The following is a 27,828-nucleotide window of genomic DNA, read 5'->3' as shown; positions in this document are numbered from 1 at the left end:
AAATAAGCTCCGGCACCAGCTCACCCTGAGCAGGTGCTCAGTATTTGCAGCTTACACCTACTATTTCATGTGGTAGGTTTCCTTTAAGGGAACCTGTCACCAGATTTTCTAATAAACCTGTTCCCATAGCACTATGCGAACTATTTCCCACACTAATTTAGCAAAAAAAATGCATAATTCCTATCCATAAGAAAATGAACTTTGTATACCTAACGGGCATCCTGCAAGAGAAGGAGCAGCGAGTCACAAGGGGCATGTGTTATGCATGCGGGTCTGGCATCTCCCTTATTTCCTCTCCCTTTCTCTGACATCTTGCTCTATGGGGGCCTGTCATTAAGTTTATTGGTGACACGTTGCCTTTTACTGCTGATTAGTTGCTAATGCTTTGGATTACATTTTGGGTCTTGGATCAACGTTTGATGTGCCGTCACACCACAGCGAACTTTGTAACACTGTAGAATATTTGGATTATAAATATATGTTGTACTTACAAAAAGAACTTTGTAACATTTATTCCAGGCATTCCAATTATGTGAGCTTTAATCCATCAGGAACGTGTGTCGCCTCTGCAGGATCTAACAGTACAGTGAAAGTCTGGGATATTCGCATGAACAAACTACTGCAGCATTATCAAGGTAACACTTTTATAGTGGATATCCTTACCTTGGGAATATAAGATTGTAGCATAGTTTTTTTTTCTGACACAACAACTAAATGATTAAAAAAAATAACTGGCTCTTATGCATGCTTGATTACGATGTGAAATTCCATGTATGTGCTCGGGTCAGACAGTAGATGTTCTCCTTATGGAAAGATTGCCAATTAAGGCCACTTTAAAGGCGTATGGAGACTTAAAGCCTTAGATGCTCCACTAGGGAATTCTGGGAAGTATGCAAATACGTTTTCCAAGGTGTTAAATGGAAAACAATGCCTCCTTTTGCTACCTTGAAAGGCAGCCCCCTTAACACCACGTATGACCTACAAGAAGTCTAATAACATGATGTGGAATTAAACCAATCCAGTATATCTATTCCAGAAGGAACAGACTCCCAACTGTAGACAGCACTGTTTCCTCCAGGTTGGGTCTCCTCACTACAGCATAGGTAACTGATTTGGCTGTTTGAGAGGCTATTGACTAGGGTCAGACAGTATGTGTTCTCCTTAAGGAGAGATTTCCAATTAAGGCCACCTTTAAAGGCATCTGGAATCTTAAATCCATAGATGCTCCACTAGGAATTCCCTAGGTGGGCTGGGGGGGGCTGTTAAGAAAATAAATAAACCTGTACTTTCCTCCTTCAGTCTCCTGCGCATCGGTTCGCTACGCTCCGACAACTTACGCCAGTGATGGGCAACCTTTTGAGCTCGGTGTGTCAAAATTCGCCAAAAAACCGAGCATAACTTGGGTGGTGTGTCACCTTGAGAAAAAAAACATAATTTTGTGATATTTATAGTTTAAATAACAAATATGTATAATTATTTAACTTCTAGGGTACTTTAACCCTAGGTTGTCTGATTAATCCTACCATATACTGCCATACTCTAGTATGGCAGTATTTGGGGATTTTTCACATCATCTATTTATTACAATGTGCAAATCGCACATTGTAATAGAACGTTACAATCAGACACGTGTGAAAATGCTTAGTAACCTGCAAACTTCGTCATGAAAGTCACGAGGAGCAAAATAATCGCAATGTCTGACGATTTGCAAGGCGTTGTGATTATTTCAGGGCTTGTACGTCACAAAACTGACACACAAGCCCAGATTACTTTTATCATGCAGTCCACTGACATTACTCACTGTATGATGTCTTGTATGTATGATGAGAGTGGTTGTTCTCCCTCATCCCTGCTGTGGAAATGGTCAGTGTAGAGGTGACCTACCACAACAACTCCTCCCAGCACAACTATCAGGAGCTGCAGAGGAGTTTCTGGAGTTAATGGTCGGGTCAACTTTCCTGGTGCTGAGCCCCTGGATGATACCTGTGCTGACTGGAGACACAAGGCACAGCTCACACAAGGGGAGGGGCCGGCTCGGAAGAGGAGGAGGAAGTGCTGTGAGCTCAGTGCATGACAATCTCTCAGCCTACCGGCTACTTCACCTGGCCGTGTAGGAGCCGAGGATGAAACTTAACTCTCCGGCAGCCACGTGTCACTGAAAATGGCTAGGCGTGTCAGCACTGACACGCGTGTCATAGGTTAGCCATCACTGACTTACGCCCACCCGTCCCCTGTATCAGTGTTGTATGGGGCACTTGGACAGGAGATGGGCATGGCAGGCAGAAGTTGTCTGAGCAGAGGAGGAGGCTTGGTGAGCTAAATGTGACAATACATATTAGAGATTTGTGCAACTTGATCAATGTTTGGATTGTTTACAAATACTGCAACAATATTCTTTTTCCTTTTGTTGTAATTTTTAAATGCACCAGGACCGTTTCAGCCTTGTATCTTGTGTGTGCCAGTTTGTAGAGAATCTTGGGACTCAATGCAGAAAATCAGCAAAGCTCTGGTTCCAGTGTTGGGGCGTGTGCTGGTTTGCCAGATGGAATTGTTTGGACCAGCTGCACCCAGTCAGTGGCCCCAGCCACCCCTGGTGACGTAAAACAACAGAGAGTCACTCTTAGAGATCACTCTTCCACATAGGGATTAGTTACCTAAGTCTCTTCCTGGGTTCTGATGCCTGGAGGTCTGTCCTATAGGTAGCATTGGATGCTATGTTAATGAGATTCGGCTTCACATGATATCGGTGCAATAATATGAGGACAGGGGAAGTGCCCACACTCCCTTCTGGTGCTTAGGAAATCCTAACCAAACCTTAGGTATGTGACTGGATCGCTTATTACCCCTAATGTTTTCAAAACCTAACTGGGTCTTGTGTCTCAGTCCACAGCGCAGGTGTCAACTGTCTGTCATTCCACCCATCCGGAAACTTCCTCCTTTCTGCCTCAAATGATGGTACAGTGAAGGTGCTGGACTTGCTGGAGGGAAGACTACTGTACACTCTTCATGGGCACCAGGTAACAGATTATTTTCATGATTAACTATAGATGGAAGTGCCAAAACCAAACTAATACAAATTCATGCCAAATATACTTTATTAATCTAATAAATATAAAAACGTGTAAAAAAAAAAAAATGAAAGGAATCAGATCCACAGCGAAAACCAGACTGACCCAGGAAAATCCAAATAAACTTCCCAGAATGACTAATGTGGGAGGTGTTAGATATCTCTAGAGTGTAAGTATGCCTGGCATCCTCAAAGTCTACAAAAGAACACAATATTGTGTAGTTCATTAGTACAAATGTCATGAGGATACCAGGAGACAGAAAACCTATAATACCAAAGTGCAAGTTGTATCACAGTACTCGCAAAAGAGAAACCTGTGTACAGACCTGACCCCCAATGCACATTTCGGTGTTGCCTTCTTCACCACCCCCAGAAGAAGGCAACGCCTAAACGTGCCTACATCTAGTTCTCTGAGCTGACAATGTGGTTAGATTACCAGGGTACAGGTTTATATTCCCTATCATTTACCTTCTAAACATTGTACTAGTATCTGGAACTCAGATTCTGTGTATCTGTGACTGAGCTCTGTCCTTGACTGCAGGGGCACGGGCTAAAGTGCAGAGAGGGAGGAGCTCAGCAGCATGGCAGTCACACAGAAATCCAAGATGGCGTCCCTAACCCCAAGTCAGATGTTACAGGGTCGTGTCTAGGGGCAACTGAAATTATGTATAGCAGGACTGATAGAGACAGGTTGGATCTGTGTAATGCTGTATTTTTGTTAATAACAATGAATTGGAGAAGCTTGTCTTCGTGGAAATACCACTTAAATAAACTACTAAATAGTACACTGTTAGTTTTCATAGTTTTGAGTGCTTATTATTCATTGACAGAATTAGCAGATGTACTTGTTGTTGCAGGTTACTTTATTATTTTGTGCAATATCATTTTGGAAATATGATTGTGCAAACTCTGGATGCAATTACCTTTCCCTGAATGTCTATGCTGCAGCATTGTGTATGGAAGACTATGATGTTGATATGGATTGTATACATCTAAATCTTTTCATTTTATGATGATAAACTGTGTAGGCATTTTCTTGAGTTAACATATTTGTAGTATTTATTGCCTTTTATTTTTCTTAATATACAGTATTTATCATTTAATATATATTAATGTATTTTTATATTGTGAACATCTTAGTATATGATTTGTCTTTATTTGCAGGGGCCTGTTTTGTCTGTCAATTTCTCAAGAGATGGAGAACAGTTTGCTTCTGGAGGAACAGATTCTCAGGTTTGTCACTAAATTTGCCATACTGGGAAAAATGCATTATGCACCCATTATCAAAATGTATACAAGAGTGGACTCTTCTCTGCATAGTATATGCCAGTCACCAGAGACACCCCCCTCCTCAAACCACACACAGTACCCTTTTAGATGTCTTTATACATGTTCCACTGATGTCTCTATCCATAGGATAGGATATCACTTCTAAAGATGTCCTTTGTTGCAATCATGGAGGTGATAAAGATCCAATTGATTCTGCATACCCCAGCCCCTCACTGAAGGTGAGGAGAACCCCTGGGGGGGTAGATGAGGAGCAAGGTTGATTTCACTTCACATAGCCTGCATATTTCTCGAAGACTTTTGAAAACGGATGAGGTCACTCATCCTTTATTGGTCCATGGTAAGAAAAGCAAAGGATTCACAGTTATTTATTAACGAGTGCCGACCTCATCCGTTTTCAAAGTATTTGCTACCTGGGAAAAAAGCATTCCTGGAGTATTGTGCATCTGGGGCTGGGCGGTTTCGTTGGTGAGTGTTCTCACATACAATCTGCTTCCATATTTCTCAACCCTAACCTTTTTGAGGTTAATGATGTAGCAGAGCCAAATCACACAAAGCCACCGTCTCTCACCTGCTCCTCAACACATCCTCTAGAATTCTCTTTAGCCTCACTTAGGTCTACAACTTCCAGCAAGGCATTGTTGTGATGGGAACATCACATATCGATGGGGCTTCCCCTCTGCGCTCCATGCCAGGACTGGAAATGGTCAAGTGATATTGACTCACCCCAAAGACCTACCCTCTACGCCTACCATAAACATAGGGTTCAAATACTTAGCGTCCAGGAAACCCACTTTATGACAGACAAATGCCCACCATCAAAAGCAGTTCCAATGCCTGAACCAGTTGGGTAAATCCAAGGGGGTTTCCATTTTTATACACAAATCTACACAGTGCACAGTCTTGGATACAAAGCTGAATGCGGAGGCTAGATACATTTTCCTTTGCTGTAACATCCAGGGTTTAACTTTCACCTTCACCAATGTCTATGACCAAAATATAGATCAGGGAAATTTTCCTCTCAAAGCTCTAGACTAGTGGTCTCCAACTTTGTTTTGCCCAGGAAGCGGCGGTATACATACATTTTTTCCAGGGACTTGTGGGTGGGGGTATGTGGTCTGGTGTCATAGTTTCATAGCCAAAAATGAATGTTTGCATGTCCCACCATAACTCCCTGTGTGCCTAACTTATATTGTCTCATTTCCTGAAGAAGTACCCCCCCACTTAATTGTCTCCTTTCCTACAACATGCCTTCCTCCTATGTTCCCTTTCCTTTAGCTTCTCACAACCTCTGCTTCCAATGTCCCCTTTCCCAGCCAAACTCTGTCCAAAAAAAGCAGCCTGATAAAATAGTCAGTTTCTTCATTCCTCTGACTTCTATTCCTTCACTTCTCTTCCGCATTAACGCATGGTCCTATTGTTGTTAGATGACATCGATGACATTGTGGCGCTCGCCTTCAAACGAGCAGTGCATTATTACGTGAGTGGGGTTTTTTTTGTCTTTTTTTGGTTTTTACAGAGGCCGGCCGTGGCCCGGTACCAGGTGTTCCACTGACCGGTGGTTGGGAAACACTGCTTTAGATGACCTAAATGAGTTCGCTATGGGCTCCTTCATCTTCTGTGGTGACTTCAATCTCGCTATCAACCCTCTGTTAAACACATCCTGGCAAATCTTCGGTGTCATATGGCAAACTTAACAGACTAAGAAAAACTCTATGCGTTTTATTATTCTATGCAATTATGCAACGTTTGGAGGCTGCATTACCCAAAGGATAGGGATTATACTTTTTACTCAAATATGCATCATTCATATAGTAGAAAAGACTACGTTTTTGTCCAAAACCACCTACTCTCTGCGATAAGCTCCGACGTAGGGCCAATTATCACATTGGACCACGCTCCATTCTTATGCACTCTATCCATCCTGCCAGACAGACACTCTCCTTTCAAATGGCGGCTGAATGAGTCTCTCTTGTTAGACCCACTGTGCGTGAAGGAACTTAAGAGTGTCTCTCGACAGTTTCGAACTGACCACCAACTCGACACCACCTCCCAGGCTTTCCAATCGGGAATATTGAAACATATTATGAGGGTCATTCTCATTAAACACGGGTCCCGCTTTAAAAGGCAACAGGAGCCAAACTCTAATCCCTCATGACTTCCCTTCATGACATTGAGGCCAGACATGAAATCACTGCGACCAGACATGAAATCAACAATTGCAAGAAAGAAAAGCCTCCACCTATATAGCCTCAGTTGAGAATCCCACAAGCAAACCGGTTCCGTTTCAAAACCGGAGATATTGCAGAAGCTTTCTCTGTCTATTATCATTTTCTGTACAATCTCTACCCCCACTCCTCCTCCATCAGACCAGTTTGCCTCTCCATGCCCCATGCGCTTGCTAACGCAATATATCCAGGATATGGCACTACCCACACTTTCCTGGGAGGATACAGAGCAACTAGAATATCCTTTCTCCATGGAGGAGCTTCAAATGGTGATAAAATCCCTTCCCACGGGAATAAGGCCAGCTTATACTGGGTACACTGTAGCTCTTTATAAGACCACGATTGATGAAACTTCCCATAACCTATTGGCCACATTTAACACGGTTTCTCCCTCCAGCCCTCTTCCTCCTACCTTTTTACATGCACATATCACGGTCATACTTAGAGGGATGAGATCCTCAACTATGCCCTGGCTATAGGCCAATCTCCCTAATTAACACTAACACACAAATTTACACTAAACTAATATCATGCCGAGTGGCTCTCCTCTTGGGAGAGCTGATTCACACAAACCAGGTGGGATTCATTCCTACCAGAGAAGCTAGAGATAACACACTGAACACTAACAGGCTGCCAACCTGGATTTCTGGCTCTCCTCAAATCTGCCTCCGCTCATGTATTCAGGAGCCTCCTGCAGGGTCCCTCACTTATTCCACTTCATATGCCGTTACTTCAGCCCCATTCACGAGCATCCTGGGAATACACACCGCTGACACACGTTTATAACACCAACAAGGGCCACCTCAAACTACATTGCAATCTTAGGCCCTTTGAGCAATTATGTACCTCCCCTAACGCGATACCTCATTCAATCTCAGTGATCTATAGTATTTTCTTACAGATGGGTGGAGCCAGCTCCCCCTTTTTTGAGATCCTGGGAGAATGAACTCAACAAAACATTCACCCCAGAAGACTGGTCCAGAGCCTCCAGCCAAACTTCATTCCATATATCCTTCCTGCCCTGCCGCTTGATGGAAATGTCATCAGGCTACTGGTTCTATGCTGCACATTTGGTGGGAATGCCCTGAACTGCATCCCTTTTGGACTAGTGAACCTAATCAGAAAACTGGCAGGTCAACAACTTCACAATGACCCTGCCCAACTGCTTTTATCTATGCTCTCTATCTGTACCCAAAGCAAACGCTTGTTATTGGACTTTCTGCTAATAGCAACAAGCTCACTGATCCCGAGGCTTTGGAAAACCACACTTAGGCTACATTCACACGAACGTATGGAGGACGTATATACGGCCGACGTATATACGGCCGATATACGTCCCCCATACACTCCTATGGGCGCACGGCACCCTACGGGAGCGGTACGGTGCAGCACACGTGCGGCACCGTACCGTTCCGTACCCGGGAAAAAGATAGGACCTGTCCTATCTTTTCCCGTAATACGGGGCCGTGCGCCATAGGTTGCTATGGAGAGGGGCGGGGGTGAGCTGCGCTCACCTCCTCCTCCTCTCCCCGTACACTGCCGTTGCCCGCTACGGTACGGGCGGGCAACGGCAGTGTGAATATAGCCTTAGCCCAACCATGTCTGCATGTTTTGCGGAAATCCTATTGCTTCAACAGATGGAAGAATCGTCAGCGGAGGTCAAACGATCTAGCGTGAAACACGCCTTGACTTAGAGTGCATAAACGTAATATACAGCCCCTGAGTACTCCACATTAGCGGATACAAGTGTCCCCCCCCCTCTCCCCTCTTCCCGCCTCTGCCTTTTCTCCCCACTCTGTTCAACATTTTTATTCCATTTTATTTGCTTTGTATGTATAAAATTGTTGCACAAATGCGTGTTATAAGATGTACCTTCACACATGGTGTTCCAGAATAGAAATGCAAACAAAGAAAAAAAAATCCACTGAATTAACGTTGAAACTGTCTATTTTTCACCCTTTTGTTCAAAAGTTTATTTAGACGTGTTCCTTTCCATTCAAGACCACGACTGTAGCTCACTGGAAAAGTATTTATGGGTGTATTCACTCTCTTGTCCAAATGTAGCGGTGTATTAAAATAATTCTAATCAACTTTCCTGCTTCCTCTGTTCCAGCACCCAGTGTCTGCTTCTAAAGCCTGTATTCTTCTGTTGTAATTAGGGCTGGTCACTGCTGAAATCAGTCAGGGACTCAAAACAGCGGGTTTCTGCTATATCGATGTGGGTGTGACATTGTTATTTGAACAAGGGTTAACGTGAACCTTTTGACAGGTTTTCACCTTCAAACCTAATGACAGATTCCCACATAAGTCTTCATACTATTCCCCCTTCTTTCATATAAGAATTCAAAGCTCAGATCTACCTAACCCCCTCCTTCAGGAATTCTGTTCAGCAAGTTGCAGACAGCCAACGTCTCCCCCGTTTCTGAGGGAAGGGGACATGAGGGAGCTGAGAAAACACGCCCCTTATTATTCGTCGAGTCTCCTGGTAAAGTCCCAGCATCTGATTTTTAGCTGTATCTGCGCTATGGATTTTTTTTTTTTTTAACAAAATGGCATGGGACAAAATATGAAAACTTCTGAGGGAACCTTCTTTTGGGTTTAATGGTGAAAACCTGATGACAGGTTCCCTTTATTAATATATACATTACTACCTTGTCTGCTATTAGGTGATATAGAGGGATTTATGCACATAAAATTGTATAGAACTGTTCCATTTATTTTTTACTTGTGTTATAGGTTTTGGTCTGGAAAACAAATTTTGACGTATTTGACAATAAAGAAATAAATAAAATGCAACAGAAAAGACTATTTCCTGAAGAGCCGCCTCATTTAAATGATATTTATCCGCGGTCTCCTCATCTTCACAGAAGAAATGGACATGGTATTGAGGTAATATTTGTATCTTTATCTTTTCATATATGACATTTGTACACTATTATGTTACTCTTAGATTTTGCGCTTAGGGTGTGCCGCAGTTTTTAAACCCTGGTTTTGTGACAGGGTTTCTGGCTGCATGTGTTTATGGTTTGTACATGCTGTAAAATGAACTGTAAAATTCTAGATATTCATATTCAAATGCTGTGTTCACGTATGAACACGTTTCGGCACAGAAGGTCATAGTTTTGCATACATGCATTGCATTTTGCAATTGTGCAGCACTGCAGCAGTATATGTTAATATACACAGAATTGGGGTTGTCTAACTATTCTAAAAAAAAATTTAGCAGCCCGGCTGAGTTGGGCTTTTTATAAAAGAAAAAAAAAACTTTACTCACCAGTGCCTGATACAGCGCTGGTACAGGAGACGGGCGTGCCAGGCCACCAAAAAGTTTTTAGAAAGTTTTTTTGCTCAGATGGACCGAGGTATGGGGTATCAGGAGCGCCGCAGCATGTGAGTAAAGCTTTATTAAAGCTTTTTTTTTTTTTTAGCAGGACAACCCCTTTAGTTGTATTATCAATTAAGCAACAAAACCTACTGTGGTGTGAAGTTTGTATCATGTGCAGTTGCAATGTGCATAAAGGGACAGCAGGTGTCACTGTTTCTGTACGGTGAAAAGTTCCATCTTTCATGTCTGCCAAAAAGTGGTTCTACAATTCTGCTTGCTGTGAGAGCTATAGAGATAGAAATAATGTGCTTGTCTGAGGCTTGAGCTAAACAACCACTTCAGACAGTTAAATATACAGGTATTAAAGTATGTTAAATTACATTTTGTGCGTGATTTTGTGTTAGGAGTACTGGCAGGATTTGTGGTGAAAAGCTGTGCATCTTTCTTGAACACTACTAGAAGGACTGTCAATTGCTCATGCAGACTATATGTGATATCAGATGGGGTACCACTAGACACTCGGATAAGACTCCTGTCAGCTATCTTATGTATATCATATGGTGGGCCGTAAAACCTTTAAACCTTTTGAGGGAAGAGCAGATCAGGCATGATGACTCTTGTTCTTTCTAGTTGCCACCAGAGGAGTTTGGCAGCAGTTTTCTCCACTCACTCCATTGAAAATGGCTTAACATTTTGTGGTGGAGTAAAGAGGAAAGGTTTTTGTTTTGTTGAATGCAGTGATCTCACTAGAGGTCATGGGCTCATGCCTTGCACTTGGGAATTTTTAAATTTGGGAGTTATTTTCTGTAAGGCATATATATTGTCAGGCCATCACTTCCTATGAACAATCAGTGTAAAAGGAAATCAACCTCTTAGCTGTCCATTGCTAGGTTTGACATGCCGGGATCACCTAGAAAAACGTATAATTAGCAGTGCAGGGACAAGACGTCCGTTGCTCCGGGCTGCTAATTATACACTCCCTTATACACTGAATTCACCTTGCTTTCCCATGCTCCCAGAAGACTAGCGACTGACAGCTCTGGGATAAAGGTGAAGAGAAGCGGGGGTGAGTATTTGTAGCTTTTGGGTTTTTTGGGGGGTTTTTTTTTTAGTGTTTGATTTCCTTTTGTTTATATCTGTTAGTTTTTACTTGTCCCCATAGACTGCTTTATTCATTACACTCTCTCCATATCCTTTTGTGATTGAATTGTTTAAATATGGCTTTCACCAGTCCAAGCCGTAGCTATATTACAATTGTATGTTTTTATTTCTGTCATAAGTCATGTTACTTTATATCCTACAGATAAATCCCATGTTTGAAGTAGCAGATACACAGGCCTTCAATCCTCCCATTGTAGATGTCACAAATGTTGCCACCAATGAGCAGGTAATTGTTAAAAAAAAAAATATATAAAAATGTAAGAGAAATGATAAATCTTTGTAGAGTGCAGGCGGTCCCCGGGTTACATACAAGGTAGGGTCCATGGGTTTGTTCTTAAGTTGAATTTGTATGTAAGCCGAAACTGTATATTTTATAAATTGTAGTTCTAGGCAGATTTATTTTTTTTCACCCCAGTGACAATTGGAGTTTCACATTATTTTGCTGTAATGGGACCAAGGATTATCAATAAATCTTCATTACAGACACTTTACAGCTGATTATTGCAATCTATGACTATAGTAACATCCAGAGAGCTTCACCAGAGGTCATCGGGGGCAGAGGGGTCCGTCTTTAACTACGGGTTGTCTGTAAGTCCGGTGTCCTTAAGTAGGGTACCACCAGTAATTGGTTTTATAAAAAGGTATAGTAAAAAAAATGCTAACACATAACCTGGGGACTGCCTGTACATAAACAGAATTTACTTACAGCAGTTGCACAATATAGTAGTACGTTTTCATTTGAAACGTTTTAAAGATTTCCTTTAATGAATAAAAATGGATGCTGCATATCGCCTCACATGGTCTGTCGTCTTTGGGATTCCTAGGACCAAGGTCTCTATGAACCCTGCCTAGCTGAATGGCGACTTCTGCTGGGTTTCCCAGTATTCCATTAAACACCTTGCACAATGCAGCCATATGATCTTGAGGAGGAACCTTTTTTACTATCTATTGTGGTCTTCCATATTATCCACCATGTCAAAGATCTGTTGTATTTGTAGTGAATGTTGATGAAGTATAGCTTGATGGGCCTCAATGGGCTGATCATGTATATGCTGGGTCTGGCCGGCTTCAGAACGGAGCAGATCTCGCATGCATCTGTTCGGCACCATTGCTAGGCCATTCTCCTTCATAAAGGCTTTTAATCTGGATCAGAGAAGAAGTAATACAGTAAACTACAAAATGATACATTTAAGTAGATTATCTCTGTATTAACAGTGGGATGCCAAAATGTACATATCCTTTAAATCTCATCGGGTAATAATGCACCAGTAGGTGCTGAAAATGTACAGCCCAAATATGCATTATATATTGTAAGAACAAAAAAATGGCACAACATGTTGTAGTGACTGGCAGCTGATGTCCATGGCTCCCTTAAGATCCAAGCTTTAGAAAGAGAGGCAATGAAAAGCTAGACTTCCGCAGGGCTGATATTAATAGCAACATCACTAGTGTTGGTTTTCTTACAGTTATTCCCCACTAGTCCTCTGAACACTACAGCTGAAAATAGTTCTGCTCAGAGTGACATCGCTACTGTCATCAGAGGCATGATCCCTCTCTCCTGGGAGGCTGTCATGGTCAGAGCTTGTCTTTTAGAGATTAATTTAGAGGGTTTATTTGTGCAGTAGTATACGGCTGGCACAGTCCAAATCCCCAATGTGTCTGACAACCTGCAGTGGCAATGTAATAATCCTTGTCTATAGACCTTTCACAAATGAAATGTTACATAATAATGGCTTGTCATTTGTGTAGGGTTTTAATACATCAATAGCATTTTACAAGATTTATTCGGCAGTTATTGGTATCGTTTTTATTTTTTATTTATGTATCAGGTTAGGGTTGTAGACCTAAATATGGATAACCTATCCAGATTGGGTTTTGTTAATAATAATGATGCTAATAATATTTATTTAGCGCCATCATATTCCGTAGCGCTTTACAAATCATAGGGGACTTATACAAATCTAATATTACATTACAAACGGTCATATGGAACAATAGGAGTGAGGGCCCTGCTTGCAAGAGCTTACAGTCTATGAATGTAAAAAGATATTGGTTCCTGTAGTAGCAGGTGGGTTCCCCACAGAGAAGCAGCATATCCACAGCATTGCCCAGTCCACTAGTGGAAACTCTGTAAGCCGTTTTTAGATTTATAGACAAGATGTTAACTACCGTATATTCCGGCGTAAAAGACGACTTTTGAAGACAGAAAAATCTTCTGTCTTCTCTGGGGTCGTCTTATACGCCGGTAATCCCGACCGCCCGCCGTGTTTTTACAGCGATGGCTGCCGGCAGCCTCAAAAAGACATCGGGGCGCATACTCACCCTCTGTTGGCCTCGATGTCTGCGCGGCTCGTCTTCAGTCTTCCGCGCCGTCTTCTTTCTTCTGCTGGGCGCTGCCATGTTTTTCCCAGCAGCGGCGCGTCATACTAGGCGCCTGCCGGGGAAGATCAATGGCGGCGCCCAGCAGAAGAAAGAAGACGGTGCAGAACACTGAAGACGAGCCGCGCGGACATCGGGGGAGCAGCGCAGCACAACGGGGCCACCGGAGGGTGAGTATATAAGTTTTATTTTTTTTTTTTTTTAATCCTGGGCGGGGCTGTGCTGTATACTACTGGGGGCTGTGCTGTATACTACTGGGGGCTGTGCTGTAATGGTAATGTTGTTGTTGTATGCCTTATGATTATGAGCGACAGTTTTCCTGCTATATACCTGCATGTCATAAGAATTTAAATTAAAAAAAGGACCATGTTAAATTCAAATCAGTTTTTTTTTAAATTTTTGTATTTTTGTGTTTTGTATGCGTTGGAAAAGGTGTAGTCTTATACGGCGAATATATCTTAAACTCTATATTTTAAACAGGAAAGTAGGGGGGTCGTCTTATACACCAGGTCGTCTTATACGCCGGAATATACGGTATATTTGTTTTGGGGACATCTCCAGATCATGAACTCTATTTACTTCTTTTTTTTGTTGCAAGCAACCTATTTTATCATTTAAGAGGCACAAATAAAAATAGAAGGGTCACATTTTTTTTACCCATACTAGAATCAATTTTACCCTTATTTCATGCTATGAGGACATCAAAGTACAGTACATATAAACAGCTTAGAAAATGAGATGCCTTATATTTGGCCCTAGGTACCCTTTCAGCAGATGATGGTCATGTGTATATAAGTAAAGACTAGTCCTTACAGTATATTTTATGAGCAGGCCATATCACATGCACAGTTACCATACTTTGAAAATATAGAAGTAGGACACCGTGACCTTTGGCATAAAGTTGTAGCTGGATTTCTCTCCCCTGTGGATGACAGAAGGATTTTATTTCACATTTCAGCCTTGTGCTGGTATTTAGGGTTAAATTATGGAGGTGTATATGTTTTTATTTGTGTAAGTGAAGGATCCTGTTCATGGGAAATAATCCTTATGTATGACATACCATATATATATATATATATGCTGCAAAATTTTCGTGCTGAAAAAGCCACACTCAGCATATACGCACATACATTAAAAAAAAAATTACCCACTGGCACTCACCTACTGGCGTCCTCTTTTCTCTGCATATCCTCTTACGTTTCCTGAGAGCGCCGGTTGAGGCATGTCATGTAGCCACCTGGTAATGTCATAGAGTGGGCGGGGCACTATGGTTGCACCAATACCAGTATTTTGAGTGCTCAGAAGAGATAAAGGGTACACTAGGAGCACTCATGATCATATAAAGATAGTCAGAATAAGCGGGAGGTGACTATACAACAAAGAGAGATGCATACCGCAGGTTTGCTAATAAGAGTAACAGATAAGGGATATGTACTAGATTTACTGTTAAAAGTTATACTGTAAATTTTCAGTTTAGGGGACGTGCTGTTAGCATCCCACAGATTATTCTGGTGGCTACAATAGAGAAAATGCAATCGTGGTGAATCAAAGAATGTTCAGAATACATACATGTATATTTTTCTTATGTAAAATTTATCGGTAATGTACCCCTCAATATACTTTAAAGCTGTATCATACCTTTGAAGCCGCAATAAAGCTGTAAAAAAAAACAAAAAAAAAAACCCGCAAACGTCTGGGGGTGGGGCTCAGCCAACGTGTTGAGAAGGAGCTTTTAGTTTGTTATGACAGTTTATTGTATGTATTGTAATGGTTGTCCTGGCAATGTGAATATAAAATGTATAACTTATTTTGTGTCTTATAATTAATATATTTGAAAAAAAAAAGAAAATGTAGTCATGTATAGAGAGATCTCTGAGAAGACCCATCTTAATATACCAGTGCATTGAGCTTGTGTCAATAGGGAAAGAGGTGCTGTATCTCTATGGCAAGTAGAGAGTGCAGGTTGTGAATTCAAATCTCAGCTGGGCAAAAAAATATTTAATTGAATAACATGACAGTTCATGACAGTCTGGGTTAGCAGTTGCATACTGTAATGAACTTTTCAGTGATCATGCCCTAGTGCACGATCACATCTCTTATACATGATAGGACCTGGTTAGCTCTGAAGATTAAGTACCTTCCATGAAGCAGATTTCAAAGCATTTTATAGTTCTGGAAAACTTCGTTAAAGGGGTTTTCACATTAAAAAAAAATAATTTCTCAATTTCACAATCCCATAGTGATTTTTACACAATAAAGATCAATTTTAATCACTTACTTTACAATTTTACTTTTAGTTTTATTACGGTTTTTATTCCTATCACTCAGTGATGGTCAGTTTAAAATTCCAGAGTGTGGGCGTGGACTCTCTAAGCAGACACTTCATGATTCCTCTGTGCTATAAGATTCTTGGAGCTGACAACGTGGTTTGTCAGGGTCCATGTTTTATATACACTTTCATTTAACACACAATGACATTCTCCGTTCTGCTATCTCAGCCATAACATACACTGTCAATGTATATGTTATACTCTTCCCTGGATAAAGGCCTTATCTGCAGGTAGCTTGAAGACTTATTCTCCTCACGCTGCTGTTTGTCGGCAGGTAGTGTGTGAGTGTGAGAGCTCATCCTGGACTGCAAGGGGAGAGACCAATGCATAGAGAAGCTCACTGCAGCGTCAGACAGGAAAATAGTTTGTCCTGCCAGACTCTAGATTTCTGATTTATGGTCGGATCCCAGGATAACCAATATTATATACACCAGGATTGATACAGACAGGTTTGAGATTCATATCTGTGAAATGTTGCATTTTTGTTTAATACATTCGATTAAAGAATGGGTTATTTTGTTATCCTGAGTATATTTAAGAATCTCCTTCGGGGGAATACCCCTTTAAGGGCTTGTGCACATGGTTTACAATTAAATATCAGATCGGAGGTGTGAGAATGCCAATCTTAGACTCTCATCCTTTCCATTTGAGCCTGTATCTGTCCCACTAGAGTTCTGTCTACCCCTTCTTTAACCTTTGGTAATACGTGCACTGCAATCTCATGTATATGTAGAGTGCATGGTAACTAATATAGATACGCAGTCATAGCTGCTGCTAGATCTAATTTTCAATTAATGGATCACATTTTCTTTATGGATTAATGAATATGTGAATAGTCTGAAACTGTTGTTTACTGAACAGGGTGCTTGGTTTTCATGGTGTTCATTAGGATGGATTTCAAGATGTTAACCTAATCCTCCTGTGAACGCTCCAGAGTAAAATGTGTGCTGCTGACCCTGAGCATTAGATTTATTTGTTGATGGCTTGGTATTAGTTGCATTTGTGGATTTAATCCAATTATAACATCCGTAAGAATACTCTTCAAGAGGCATATCCATAAATGTTAAAGAGGCATATTTCAGAGTATGCCGGTGCCCAAAAGAAGGCTTCTTCTAGTACCCTCCACTGTACCAGTCATGGACTAAATTCTAAATTTTTGTATAGATTGGGACCTCATAATGCCAGACATCAAAAGACCCTTAATGATCAGTCTTCTAAAACTGAACCCTATAATTGTCAGAAGTGGAGTAAAGACGGGAACAAGAAGAGAACAACAAAACGTAACCTTATGTTATTTTGATGGTCTCCAACAGCCTGTTTATCTCAGTATGGCAGTATGGCTGCTGTATGGCACAGGAGCACTGAGGCCAGTGACTGGCTGCAGCAATCACATGGAAAGATGGCACATTGTTTCTGCAGCAATGCAGGCAACTAATATGTTATTTCTCAATAGAGAATGTAGATTCTTGGAAAAGGAAATATTACCGTCCTTCTAATTAACTGATAAAAGGTTATTACCATCTGGTCATTCACATTTTAATTTTAATTCATTTTTTCATATGTAAACATTTCTTCAATTGGATGTTATTTAATGGAAACCTACCACTTGAAATGGCAGGTTTAAGAAGAAAACACCGAGCACCAGCTCAGGGTGAGCTGGTGCCGGAGCTTATTTGTTAGTGTTTTAAACCGCTGTATCGCGGTTTAAAACACTTTTTAAACTTTATTGCCGGCGCAGGGAGGTATGCGCTCGGCGCTTACCATGCGCGCGGCTCTCCTTTACTTCCTATGTAGCCGCGCGCACGGTAAGTGCCGAGCGCGTACCTCCCTGCGCCGGCTATAAAGTTTAAAAAGTGTTTTAAACCGTGATACAGCGGTTTAAAACACTAACAAATAAGCTCCGGCACCAGCTCACCCTGAGCTGGTGCTCGGTGTTTTCTTCTTAAACCTTCCATTTCAAGTGGTAGGTTTCCTTTAAAAAAAAAAATGTTCCTGTGTGAAGATAATTTCTCATAAATGTAGCCATGTTGTCCCTTAGACACAAGATGGCTTCCTCGGATACGACCACCATGCACTTGGGCAGCAGTGGCCAGACCTACACTATTGAGCCCTGCCTGACCACCTGGATTAAGCAATCATTACCACAGGACGGCTGTGGGCCATACAGGAACTCTCGGACATTTCATTTACAAAAATGTTTTGTTTCTTTGTGGTAAGTGGTAGTATCCAAGTTCAGTCTTTTTTCTAAGGGAACATGTGACTACATGAGAAATTATCTTCACACAGGTAAATGTTTTTTTTAATAACTTCTAATTTAAGAAATGTGTGTGTGTGTGTATATGTGATTAATTAAATTGCTTGTGAATTCCCAGATGAGAATACCCCTTTAAAGGAAACCTACCATTTCAAATGGTAGGTGTAAGCTGTAAACACCGAGCACCAGCTCAGGGTGAGCTGGTGCCGGTGCTTAGTTTCGTTAGTGTTAAAACCGCGGTATCGCGGTTTTAACACTTTTTAAACTTTATAGCAGAAACTGCTTCGGCGCTGCGTGCGTGCGCCTACATAGGAAATGCCGCAGGCGTTGCGCGCGCACGGTCGCGCGCAGCGCCAAAGCAGCTTCTGCTATAAAGTTTAAAAAGTGTTAAAACCGCGATACCACGGTTTTAACACTAACGAAACTAAGCATTGGCACCAGCTCACCCTGAGCTGGTGCTCGGTGTTTACAGCTTACACCTACCATTTGAAATGGTAGGTTTCCTTTAAGGCTCTGTTTACATCCACATTTTTCTTGTAAAATGACAGATCACATGTCCAAACATAGGGCCTGTGATGCATCCTATTTTTTCCTGTTTCTATTACAGGATAGAGAAACCAGATTCATAATACGCATATGCCTCCATCCCCTTTTATTAGTCTTATTCTGTCTGTTAACTCCCCCCCACCCCCACCCCGTTCAATGCCAGATCTGAATTCTGTGAATATAGACTATAGCTAAAATATCTATGGATAAAGGAAGAGGAGCCAAGGAGTAGAAATGCCAATACATGGAAATGCAGCATCAGAGAAATCGGAGAACAGTAAGGCTTTAGTAGGTATCTAGCAGTTTTATAATAATCCTGCATATTTAAAGGTGTTGAACCAATTTAGTAAGTTATTTCCTTCGCATAACATTGGGTTCACAAGCTGATTGGATAGGACCCCCAGCTATACAGAGAGTGGTGTCCCATTCTCACTAACGGTTAGAACAGTAAGATGAGCATGCGTTGCGTCATGCATTAATAGTGGAGTGCTGGAAATTTCCAAGCACAGGCCTTGGCTATCCCTGACACTGCCATTCACTGTCATGTGAATCCATGTGAAATCTGGAAATTGGGGATGAGCAGACGTGAACGGCACCGTTCAAGTTCATACCAAACTGCCAGTTTGGGTCCCTCAAACCCGATGTTTCCCTAGTCAGGTCCTGCTCAAGCCCCTCACTGATAATGCTGGCGACTTCTAAATTGATCTTGCATGCGCCACCATTTTGGGGCGGTCTGACGCTGTTGGCAAGGGCACTCTGATTCAGTCCAACTGCCAGCAGTAAAGTTAACACCCGCAATCGGTGCTGGCACCTGCGATCGGTATTGCTGGGTGCGTGGTCCGGTTCCAGTATTCCACTTCTGAACAGGGTATCATAAGTTTGGGTGTTGCTGAAATTGGAAGGCCCTGGACTTAAGTGGGTCACTTCATCCCTACTGGAGATTGTGGATCCAAGACCACTTTGTCTATATAATAAATACTATCCAAGTATCAAACACATAACAGTGCATACAATTTGGCTGTAACCAGTTGTATTACCCACCAGGGTGTTGCATGTAGCCAAAATTGTCTAAACCAATAAAATAAGACCACCGACACAGCACCCCGACGCACGTTACACCCCCTGGAGGAAGCGACGGCGAAATGTGCGTCGGGGTGCTGTGGCGGTGGTCTTATTTTATTGGTTTAGACAATTTTGGCTACATGCAACACCCTGGTGGGTAATACAACTGGTTACAGCCAAATTGTATGCACTGTTATGTGTTTGATACTTGGATAGTATTTATCATGTACTGTAATACTATTGACCATCGCCACATCTTTTGTTTTGTGGTTTTTAATGTGTGTTTTTAACCTTGTTTTCTTGATGGCCAATTAATAAAGTTTGTATATTGTTTATAATGAATTGAGTATTATGAAGTATGATTTCTTTTTGGATCCTATATACTTCTATTGGTATTGCACACTTTGTCCATATAATCCTAGCTCCTTTGAAATGAGCATACATGAGAGGACTCTAAAAAAATAAATTACAATGCTTCTTATTTGAATCTAAACTATTAATTTACAAAGAAATATGTGAAAAGATAGTTACTTTTTTATCCCCTGTCTGTGTGGCTTGGTGTGTAATTTCCATAGGTAGTGTAGGTGTTGCCTTTTCTGCGGCTCCATTTGCACCGACTCCAAAGGGCCAGCTAAGGCAGTATATCTGTGAAAGAAATTGAGATCCAAATCGCCCATGTAAATCCTTCTTGGTCACAAGATACCAACAAATCTTATGAAGGAAAGTGGTCCCACAAATAGCGCTCAGGGACTTTATATATATATATATTGTTCCTGTTGCTATATTTATACCTGGGTGCTAAATAAATCAATGCAGGAATAATTTTTGCCTAGAAATTTCCTTCCTTCTGTTTATAGTACTGGAACTCCCTCATGTGAGTCACTCAATGCAGAAGACGCCCTGTCTTCCATAATTAAATTAGGGATGACATCCGCTTTCATATTTTAGGTTCCAGATAAGCTCTCACACTGTGTCACTATTTGCTTATGTAACCTTTTAATAAATGTTACACAAGTGATAAACGCATATTATGACTGAAGTCCAACAGGAATGCACTAGAAGAATGTTAAAATGCCGCCAATGTGTGTCAGGATAATAATAGGCTTACCATTTAAGTATATGCTAGATGTGATTTATTAAAACCAGTTTTTAATGTTTATCACTGGTTCTAATCCGTTTTTATTAACGGATGGTAGAGTTTTTATGGACATCATTATTGGGGATGCCATATTGCATGAGCTTCCTTCGCGCCTTTAACTACAATCTAGCATTTCGTTTTACAGCAGTGTCATGACTACAAGTAGCAATAGACTGGAGATGACTCATTGAGGTCAATGGAGAGATTTCTAGGCATGCTCCGCTCAGATTGGATAAACTGTGTCATCAGTAGTGGAAGCAATTATATAGGTCAGTGGTGTTAGCTTTAATGAAAAGTTCTACAATTTCCCGAAATACTCTGCTTGCTGTCATTCAACAGGAAGCTGCAAGTATCATCCATTGAGATGTATGAAGCAGAACGGTCATGCACAGCCGTCTGCTCCATTAATCTCCTAGGGAGACGAGGGGATCTAACTGGGGTTCCTGGGACCCCATCAGACCCCTCAGTCTCGTAATCTGTGGGGTCTCCTCACTGAGACCCCCACCAATCAGCAAGTTAGGCCCCATCCACAGGTTAGGGCCTTACTTGGTTCATGGGACAACCCCTTTTAATACAGAAGACATAACTGCTACTGTCAATATGTGAAAAGCATCGGAACGCGCTGGAGTTCACCGGCTGGGGCTGAGTGAAGGTAAGTGCAAGCGCCGCGACAGATTTTTTGTTTTAAATGCGGTGGTTTTTCCAAATCCGCCGGGTTTTTGTTCGGCCACACCCCCGATTTCCGTTGCGTGCATGCCAGCGCCGATGCGCCACAATCCGATCGCGTGCGCCAAAATTCCGGGGCAATTCGGGGAGAATCGGCGCAAATCGGAAATATTCGGGTAACACATTGGGAAACCGCGAATCGGGCCCTTAGTAAATGACCTCCATAGTGTTCCTCCCTGGAAAACTTATTTGCATATTTTCTTCCCACAATTCTCTACCAGAGTTCTTGTACTCCTGCAAAGGCAAAATCTCCATTACAAGTTTAAATTAATGGACCACAAAGACCACCTACCTACCTCTGGCAGCTGCTAATCTCTAAAGAGGAAAAGGATTGGTATTTGAGTTCCAACATTTAGTGATTTCCCTCCAGCATCTGCTGTCTGAGGAGTTGGGAGGTCTCGTACACATTTAGGTGGTCAGCTGAACAGCGGTTGCTTTTAGTGACCAGAGTAAAAATTTCTGGATTTTGTAAGCTTTTAAAATCTAGATAACCTGGAAATATTTTTTATAAAAATCATCTAATCTATTGATCTGGTATTGTAGGTTTAAGCAGACTAAGCCCTTTATGGCCCTGTAAATATATTGCACAGTGAGCCATTTCAGTGCAGAGACCCGCATACAAGAGGCTGGCTGGAATTACTAAAGTTGTCACATAGAAGTACAATTTATCATGCGTGGGGGCATTGTGCTATAGTTGGTGTGGCTGTCCAGGGCATCCCAACCTACTCTGCTGTCAGGCACTGCCCTGTCCTACCCCTTTGGCAAGGTGGTGGTATAAGGGGAGAAATAAGTCACCTTTCCTAGCTGTATGCTCATCATAATACACTTTAGTGGAGCTGAGCTAACAAGCCACATGTGCAGCAGCGATGTTTCTTTAATCTGTACAACTCTTTAGTAAATGTGCCCCAATGTATCAGATATATGCCCTTTCAATGCAGGCAGTCCCCGGGTTACATACAAGATAGGGTCTGTAGGTTTGTTCTTAAGTTGAGTTTGTATGTAAGTCGGAACCGTATATTTTATCAGTGTAATCCCTGCCAGAATTTTTTTGGTCTCTGTGATAATTGGATTTTAAAAATGTTGGGTTGTCATAAGAATCAGGATTAACACTAAAGCTTCATTACAGACACCTGTGATAACTGTTACAGCTGTTTATTGTAGCCTGGTACTAAAGTACAATAAATTACCAATATCCAGAGGTCCGTTTGTAACTAGGGGTCATATGTAAGTCGAGCGTTCTTAAGTAGGGGACCGTCTGTATGTTAATGGCTGTGCATCAGTTTTCTGTCAGACTTTGCACATTCTTTTAGGTGCAGACTGCTCGCACAGGTATTTAAGTGTTTGCGTCATATTTTATGTTGCACGCAACCATATTGTGGCGCAGCTGCGCTAAGCTTCATGCAACACAAATCACTGCACTAAAGATATCTTTCCGGTGCTCATACGGACCATGTGCCAGATTTAACATCCAAAGTACGACAGAAAAGTGTTGCACGACCTGTGTTAAAGGTGCACTATAATAGACTTTTGTACCTATACCTTTATGGTAGACTTTTGTTGGCTTTCAGAATTTCCATGAAATCAATAAAGATGGTTATAGACTATTACATAAGAGGAGTTAATGGAGCATATCCTAATCTGTTTTGTTAAATACAACCTTACACTTTGCACGTTGTGCACAAACATTTATCTTGATGGCACGTAAATGGTTTATGATCCCTCTTTATACCCTGCAATATAACCGCTGACTAGTAATGAAGGATTCTGTTGGTTTCCATTGGCTAGGTGTGTGTAAAATTCTGTCAGAGCCCTCTAATACATAGATGTTATTTTCTTATTGAACGCTGGTAGCAGGGCAACAAAGCATAGATGTCAGTAAAAGGCTTAAGTAACGTTTATGTCAACCTGATTTATTCTTCTGTGCTAGTCTTAGATTAAATGAGCAATTTCCTGGCAGTTGGAGGTTTAGACGTTCCAGGTGTTATTTCTGTCTCTGAGCTTCCTGAGATCACTGTACTTGTAAACCGTGACCCCGTCTTTACAGCCGTCACTTGATTTTCCTCACTGGGCTGGGAACTTGAGCTGAAGCCATCACTCTCACAGCTGATACTGAGGCATGCAAAAAATGCCCGACAGCTATCAACCCACACATCCAGCAACAACTGGTTCCTTCCTCTCTTCCTGTGGAAGAGTAACATCCTCTCAGAAGAAATCTACCCTGAGGAATGCCGCTCTAACAGGAGGGCTTTCACACAGGAAATTATTCATGTGCCACTTACAGAAAAGTGCTTCTGTAGCCTGGACTGTCATCTCATAATGAGCTTCCTGCTGACCTAGAACACGCTGGTGCCCTATCTGGCTCCGCACAAAATGCCACTTTGTTTTGCTCACCTTAGCAAACATCTGACTATGTTGTGCAACTCTTCCTAATTGTTTGTGCTGGCATAAGTCATTACATTTTTGCAGTTCTCAATCACCTGTTCCTCTATTAAGTCTTGGGAGGCTCATGTTGTTGTTGACTATAACTATTGCTGCCACCAGAATAACATTTTGCCCAATTAATTTTCCTCCAAAAATAAGCCGGGGAGGGGGAATCTGAAATCTCCCATATTGAAAAATACAATTTGCTTTTGCTGATGCTAGGAGCAATCGGGAAAGCAAAATGATTAAAGGGATTGGCTACTTTCCATCATGTTATATTAGGTAATTTACCAAAATACATATATTAAAAGTTTGCACCACTTTCTTGATATGCAAAGTGAAGTCCAGGAGGTAAAAGGTGTATATTAGTAAATTACCTAATCCCCCCCCCCATATTTACACTCATTACAAATAACAAGCCCTTTAAGAATTTAGAGGAAACTGTAGGAGGATAGAGTCCAGGGATGCCAGTGACCTGTGGGCATTTTTGTTTTCTTTCTATCTTTAAAAATAGAAATAAAATTACAGCTGAGAGTAGTAGAGAGTAGGATGATGTGTCCAGAAACTTTAATCATATATAGATTTACATAATTGTGTACAATGAACATAGCACTAGCATTCGTAGCCACTAAATACCTCAATCCATCGAGGCCATGGTTTGGAGCTCCAGAGCAGGCAGGTGTGGTTACATTCTTGAGGATCTTTTTCGTATAGGCACCCAGTATAAGCAAGGCATATCAATGGCAGTCATCAACAGCTGTCACCTAAGTAAAAGTTTGAACTGTAAGTCCTGGGATCACTTAAAAACAAAATACATGGCCTTGTAGATGAAGTGCTATATTTATCATTATCATTTTAATTCCTCCCACCGCTGATGTTTACACAACAAAGATAATTTTTACCCCTTTTAGTCAGGTGTAATGCTGTTTTTGGGTAGGGACTCTCTAAGCAGACACGTCATGATTCCAATATGCTATGAGCTCCCGTGTGCTTAGATATTTAGAGTACAGGTTTATCTACACTTTTATTTAGCTTCTGAATATAGCTTCTACTAGCATCTGATATATAGAAAGAGAGATGAGTCCGATGAGAGATGAGATGCATATAACACACAATAACACTCTGAGCTCTGATAACTCACCTAATCAATAAAACTGAGTCGACTCTTCTATAAAGACCTTATCTGTCTGTAGTGTAAGTCTGCACACTGCTGCTTGCTGGCAGGAAGTGCCTGTGTCCGAGCTCGCCCTGTAATGCAGGGGGGAGGGGCAGGAGGCAAAGAGCACTGTAGTGTGGAGACAAGAGATGCTATTCCTGAGAAGAATTTAACCATAGTAAGAAAATTTATGGTCATATTCAGGAACAACCAAAATTTTAAACACCAGGAGTAATAAAGACCATTTGGAATTATATCTGTGAAATTTTGTATTTTTGTTAATAGCATTGAATTAGAGAATGTATGTTATTTTGTTATCCTGAGTATATTTAAGAATCTTGTCTTCATGACAATAACCCTTTAATGCAGAAGAAGCTTCTTTTTATTTTTAATATGCAAATTACCATTACAGTGCACCAAGGTTGTGGCTGTGAAGTCCAGTTCATCTTTCTCCTAGATGTAAAGTTATTTGGTAGATTCTTCATATGCACCAGTATTTTGTACATAGTGTAACATTTATTGGATACATTGATAATATTGAGTTGGCCTATGCTTATTGACACAATAGAAGGACACAAGGGATTTTGGAGCCTGTGTATTTCTTGGTGTTCATCATGACATTATTGCCTTGCTTTTTCTATGTCAGATACTGGAGCACTGTAATTGCGCAGGTCGCGTTGTTATTTTTAGCGCTTGCTGTGTGCTTCAGTGTTTTTGTAATTTATGTAAGTGTTGGAGTGTTATCCTTCCTGAGATGTTAAATTTAGACTTGGCTGTCTGTTAGGGAATTTCTCACCTTTAGAAATCTACAGCCTTACAATTACTTCAGTCAGCGCATGCAGCTTTACTTCATAGTAAGAAACGTTGCGATTTAGTGTTTATTATCGAAGTAAACTTGCTTTTTACACTTTTACTCTATCTTTTGATAGAGCAAACTTTCTGTGTACTTAAGACTCCCTAGGGTATAATTTTATGAATATGATGTGTTACACCAGGAATGTCACACTGTTTCTCCTGGGATCTCACCACAAGTGAGCAAAATTTGTGTCGAAGTGAATTGCTGAAACTCCTGAACCCATAAAATAAGCACAGAGTTGTTAAAGGACATCTACCACCAGGATGAAGGATGGTAAACCAAGTACACTGACATACTGGTGTGTGCCCCCTCTGGCAGGATCCACTCTTCTTTAAGCTCCCTATGACCTTGTTTTGAAGGAAAAAAAGTCTTTAAAAATCATGCAAATGTGCGTTTGGGGCTCCAGGCTACATTAACACCAACGGAACCCAGAGCGCCTCACACTCATTTGCATAATTATAAAAGCCTTTTAAAAAAGAAAAGAGGCCTAAGAAACTTAGACGAGCTGGATATTAAAGCTGAATATTAATCATTAGAGCCCTGGCCAGGCAGGAAATGCTGCCGCTCGCCGAGAGCTCCATCTGCTCTTTACTCACTAGTGCTGCCTTAGAGACACAGCAGCAGGTCAGTGCCTGCTCCTCCTCCATTGCAGCCCGGGAAGACTGAGGACTGCCTACAGATAAGTCAGAAGTGCCTGGCTGTGTGGCGGTAGTGTCCCTGGCTGTGTGGCGGCAGTGTGTCCCTGGCTGTGTGGCGGCAGTGTGTCCCTGGCTGTGTGGCGGCAGTGTGTCCCTGGCTGTGTGGCGGCAGTGTGTCCCTGGCTGTGTGGCGGCAGTGTGTCCCTGGCTGTGTGGCGGCGGTAGTGTCCCTGGCTGTGTGGCGGCGGTAGTGTCCCTGGCTGTGTGGCGGCGGTAGTGTCCCTGGCTGTGTGGCGGCGGTAGTGTCCCTGGCTGTGTGGCGGCGGTAGTGTCCCTGGCTGTGTGGCGGCGGTAGTGTCCCTGGCTGTGTGGCGGCGGTAGTGTCCCTGGCTGTGTGGCGGCGGTAGTGTCCCTGGCTGTGTGGCGGCGGTAGTGTCCCTGGCTGTGTGGCGGCGGTAGTGTCCCTGGCTGTGTGGCGGCGGTAGTGTCTCTGGCTGTATTTGCTCCTTCTTAGGCTACATTCACACTGCCGTTGCCCGCCCGTACCGTACCGTAGCGGGCAACGGCAGTGTACGGGGAGAGGAGGAGGAGGTGAGCGCAGCTCACCCCCGCCCCTCTCCATAGCAACCTATAGCGCACGGCCCCGTATTACGGGAAAAGATAGGACATGTCCTATCTTTTTCCCGGGTACGGAACGGTACGGTGCCGCACGTGTGCTGCACCGTACCGCTCCCGTAGGGTGCCGTGCGCTCATAGGAGTGTATGGGGGACGTATATCGGCCGTATATACGTCGGCCGTATATACGTCCCCCATACGTTCGTGTGAATGTAGCCTTAGTGATATAATTGGTGATGTTGGTCATTCTATGGTGGTCTGTTTATTATCAGTATATTTTTCTTGTTGTACTGGTAATGGTCAACATACTGCAGTATTATATGTTCCTTATAGAGGGAGATTGTCGGTAATTTTAGGCTATCCATGTTGGCACTTTTGCAATGATTACATGGACTTTGGTTTGGGCACTTGGTCTCTAAAAGGTTCGCAATCACTGCCCTATACTGTGGATAGCGGACAACATAAGATACTTGGGCCAAACCCTTTAAGCTTCAAACCATTTGTAAATAAGGTGGTTGCTATTTCATCTTAACCCACAAAAAATCGCAACCATCATTCTTAAGGTAAATCACACTGACTTGACGTGTCATAAAGAATGTGGCTTCAGTAGTGGAGGAATATATACATGGTGGAAACAC

The 27,828-nt window shown here is 42.0% G+C and overlaps 1 protein-coding gene and 1 long non-coding RNA gene across 4 annotated transcripts in view; one reads left to right on the top strand and one right to left on the bottom strand.

Moving 5' to 3' along the window:
• Nucleotides 1-27,828, top strand: part of POC1B (POC1 centriolar protein B) — a 44,547-nt gene that overhangs the window by 12,775 nt on the left and 3,944 nt on the right. For all 3 annotated transcript variants that reach the window (XM_072146535.1, XM_072146533.1, XM_072146534.1), the window contains exons 6-10: nucleotides 520-635; nucleotides 2,884-3,017; nucleotides 4,232-4,300; nucleotides 9,319-9,471; nucleotides 11,211-11,294. In XM_072146535.1, the coding sequence (XP_072002636.1) occupies nucleotides 520-635; nucleotides 2,884-3,017; nucleotides 4,232-4,300; nucleotides 9,319-9,471; nucleotides 11,211-11,294 (556 nt within the window). The remainder of the gene's footprint in view (nucleotides 1-519; nucleotides 636-2,883; nucleotides 3,018-4,231; nucleotides 4,301-9,318; nucleotides 9,472-11,210; nucleotides 11,295-27,828) is intronic.
• LOC140126737 (uncharacterized) overlaps nucleotides 24,543-27,828 on the bottom strand; it is a 34,423-nt gene continuing 31,137 nt past the window's right edge. Inside the window, exon 3 of the long non-coding RNA XR_011854886.1 lies at nucleotides 24,543-24,688. This is a non-coding gene — a long non-coding RNA (uncharacterized lncRNA). The remainder of the gene's footprint in view (nucleotides 24,689-27,828) is intronic.

Source organism: Engystomops pustulosus, chromosome 4 (assembly GCF_040894005.1).
Source record: "Engystomops pustulosus chromosome 4, aEngPut4.maternal, whole genome shotgun sequence".
NCBI classification, from domain to species: domain Eukaryota; kingdom Metazoa; phylum Chordata; class Amphibia; order Anura; family Leptodactylidae; genus Engystomops; species Engystomops pustulosus.
Note: the sequence above shows the minus strand (reverse complement) of the source record. Positions and strands in the feature narration are given on the sequence as shown.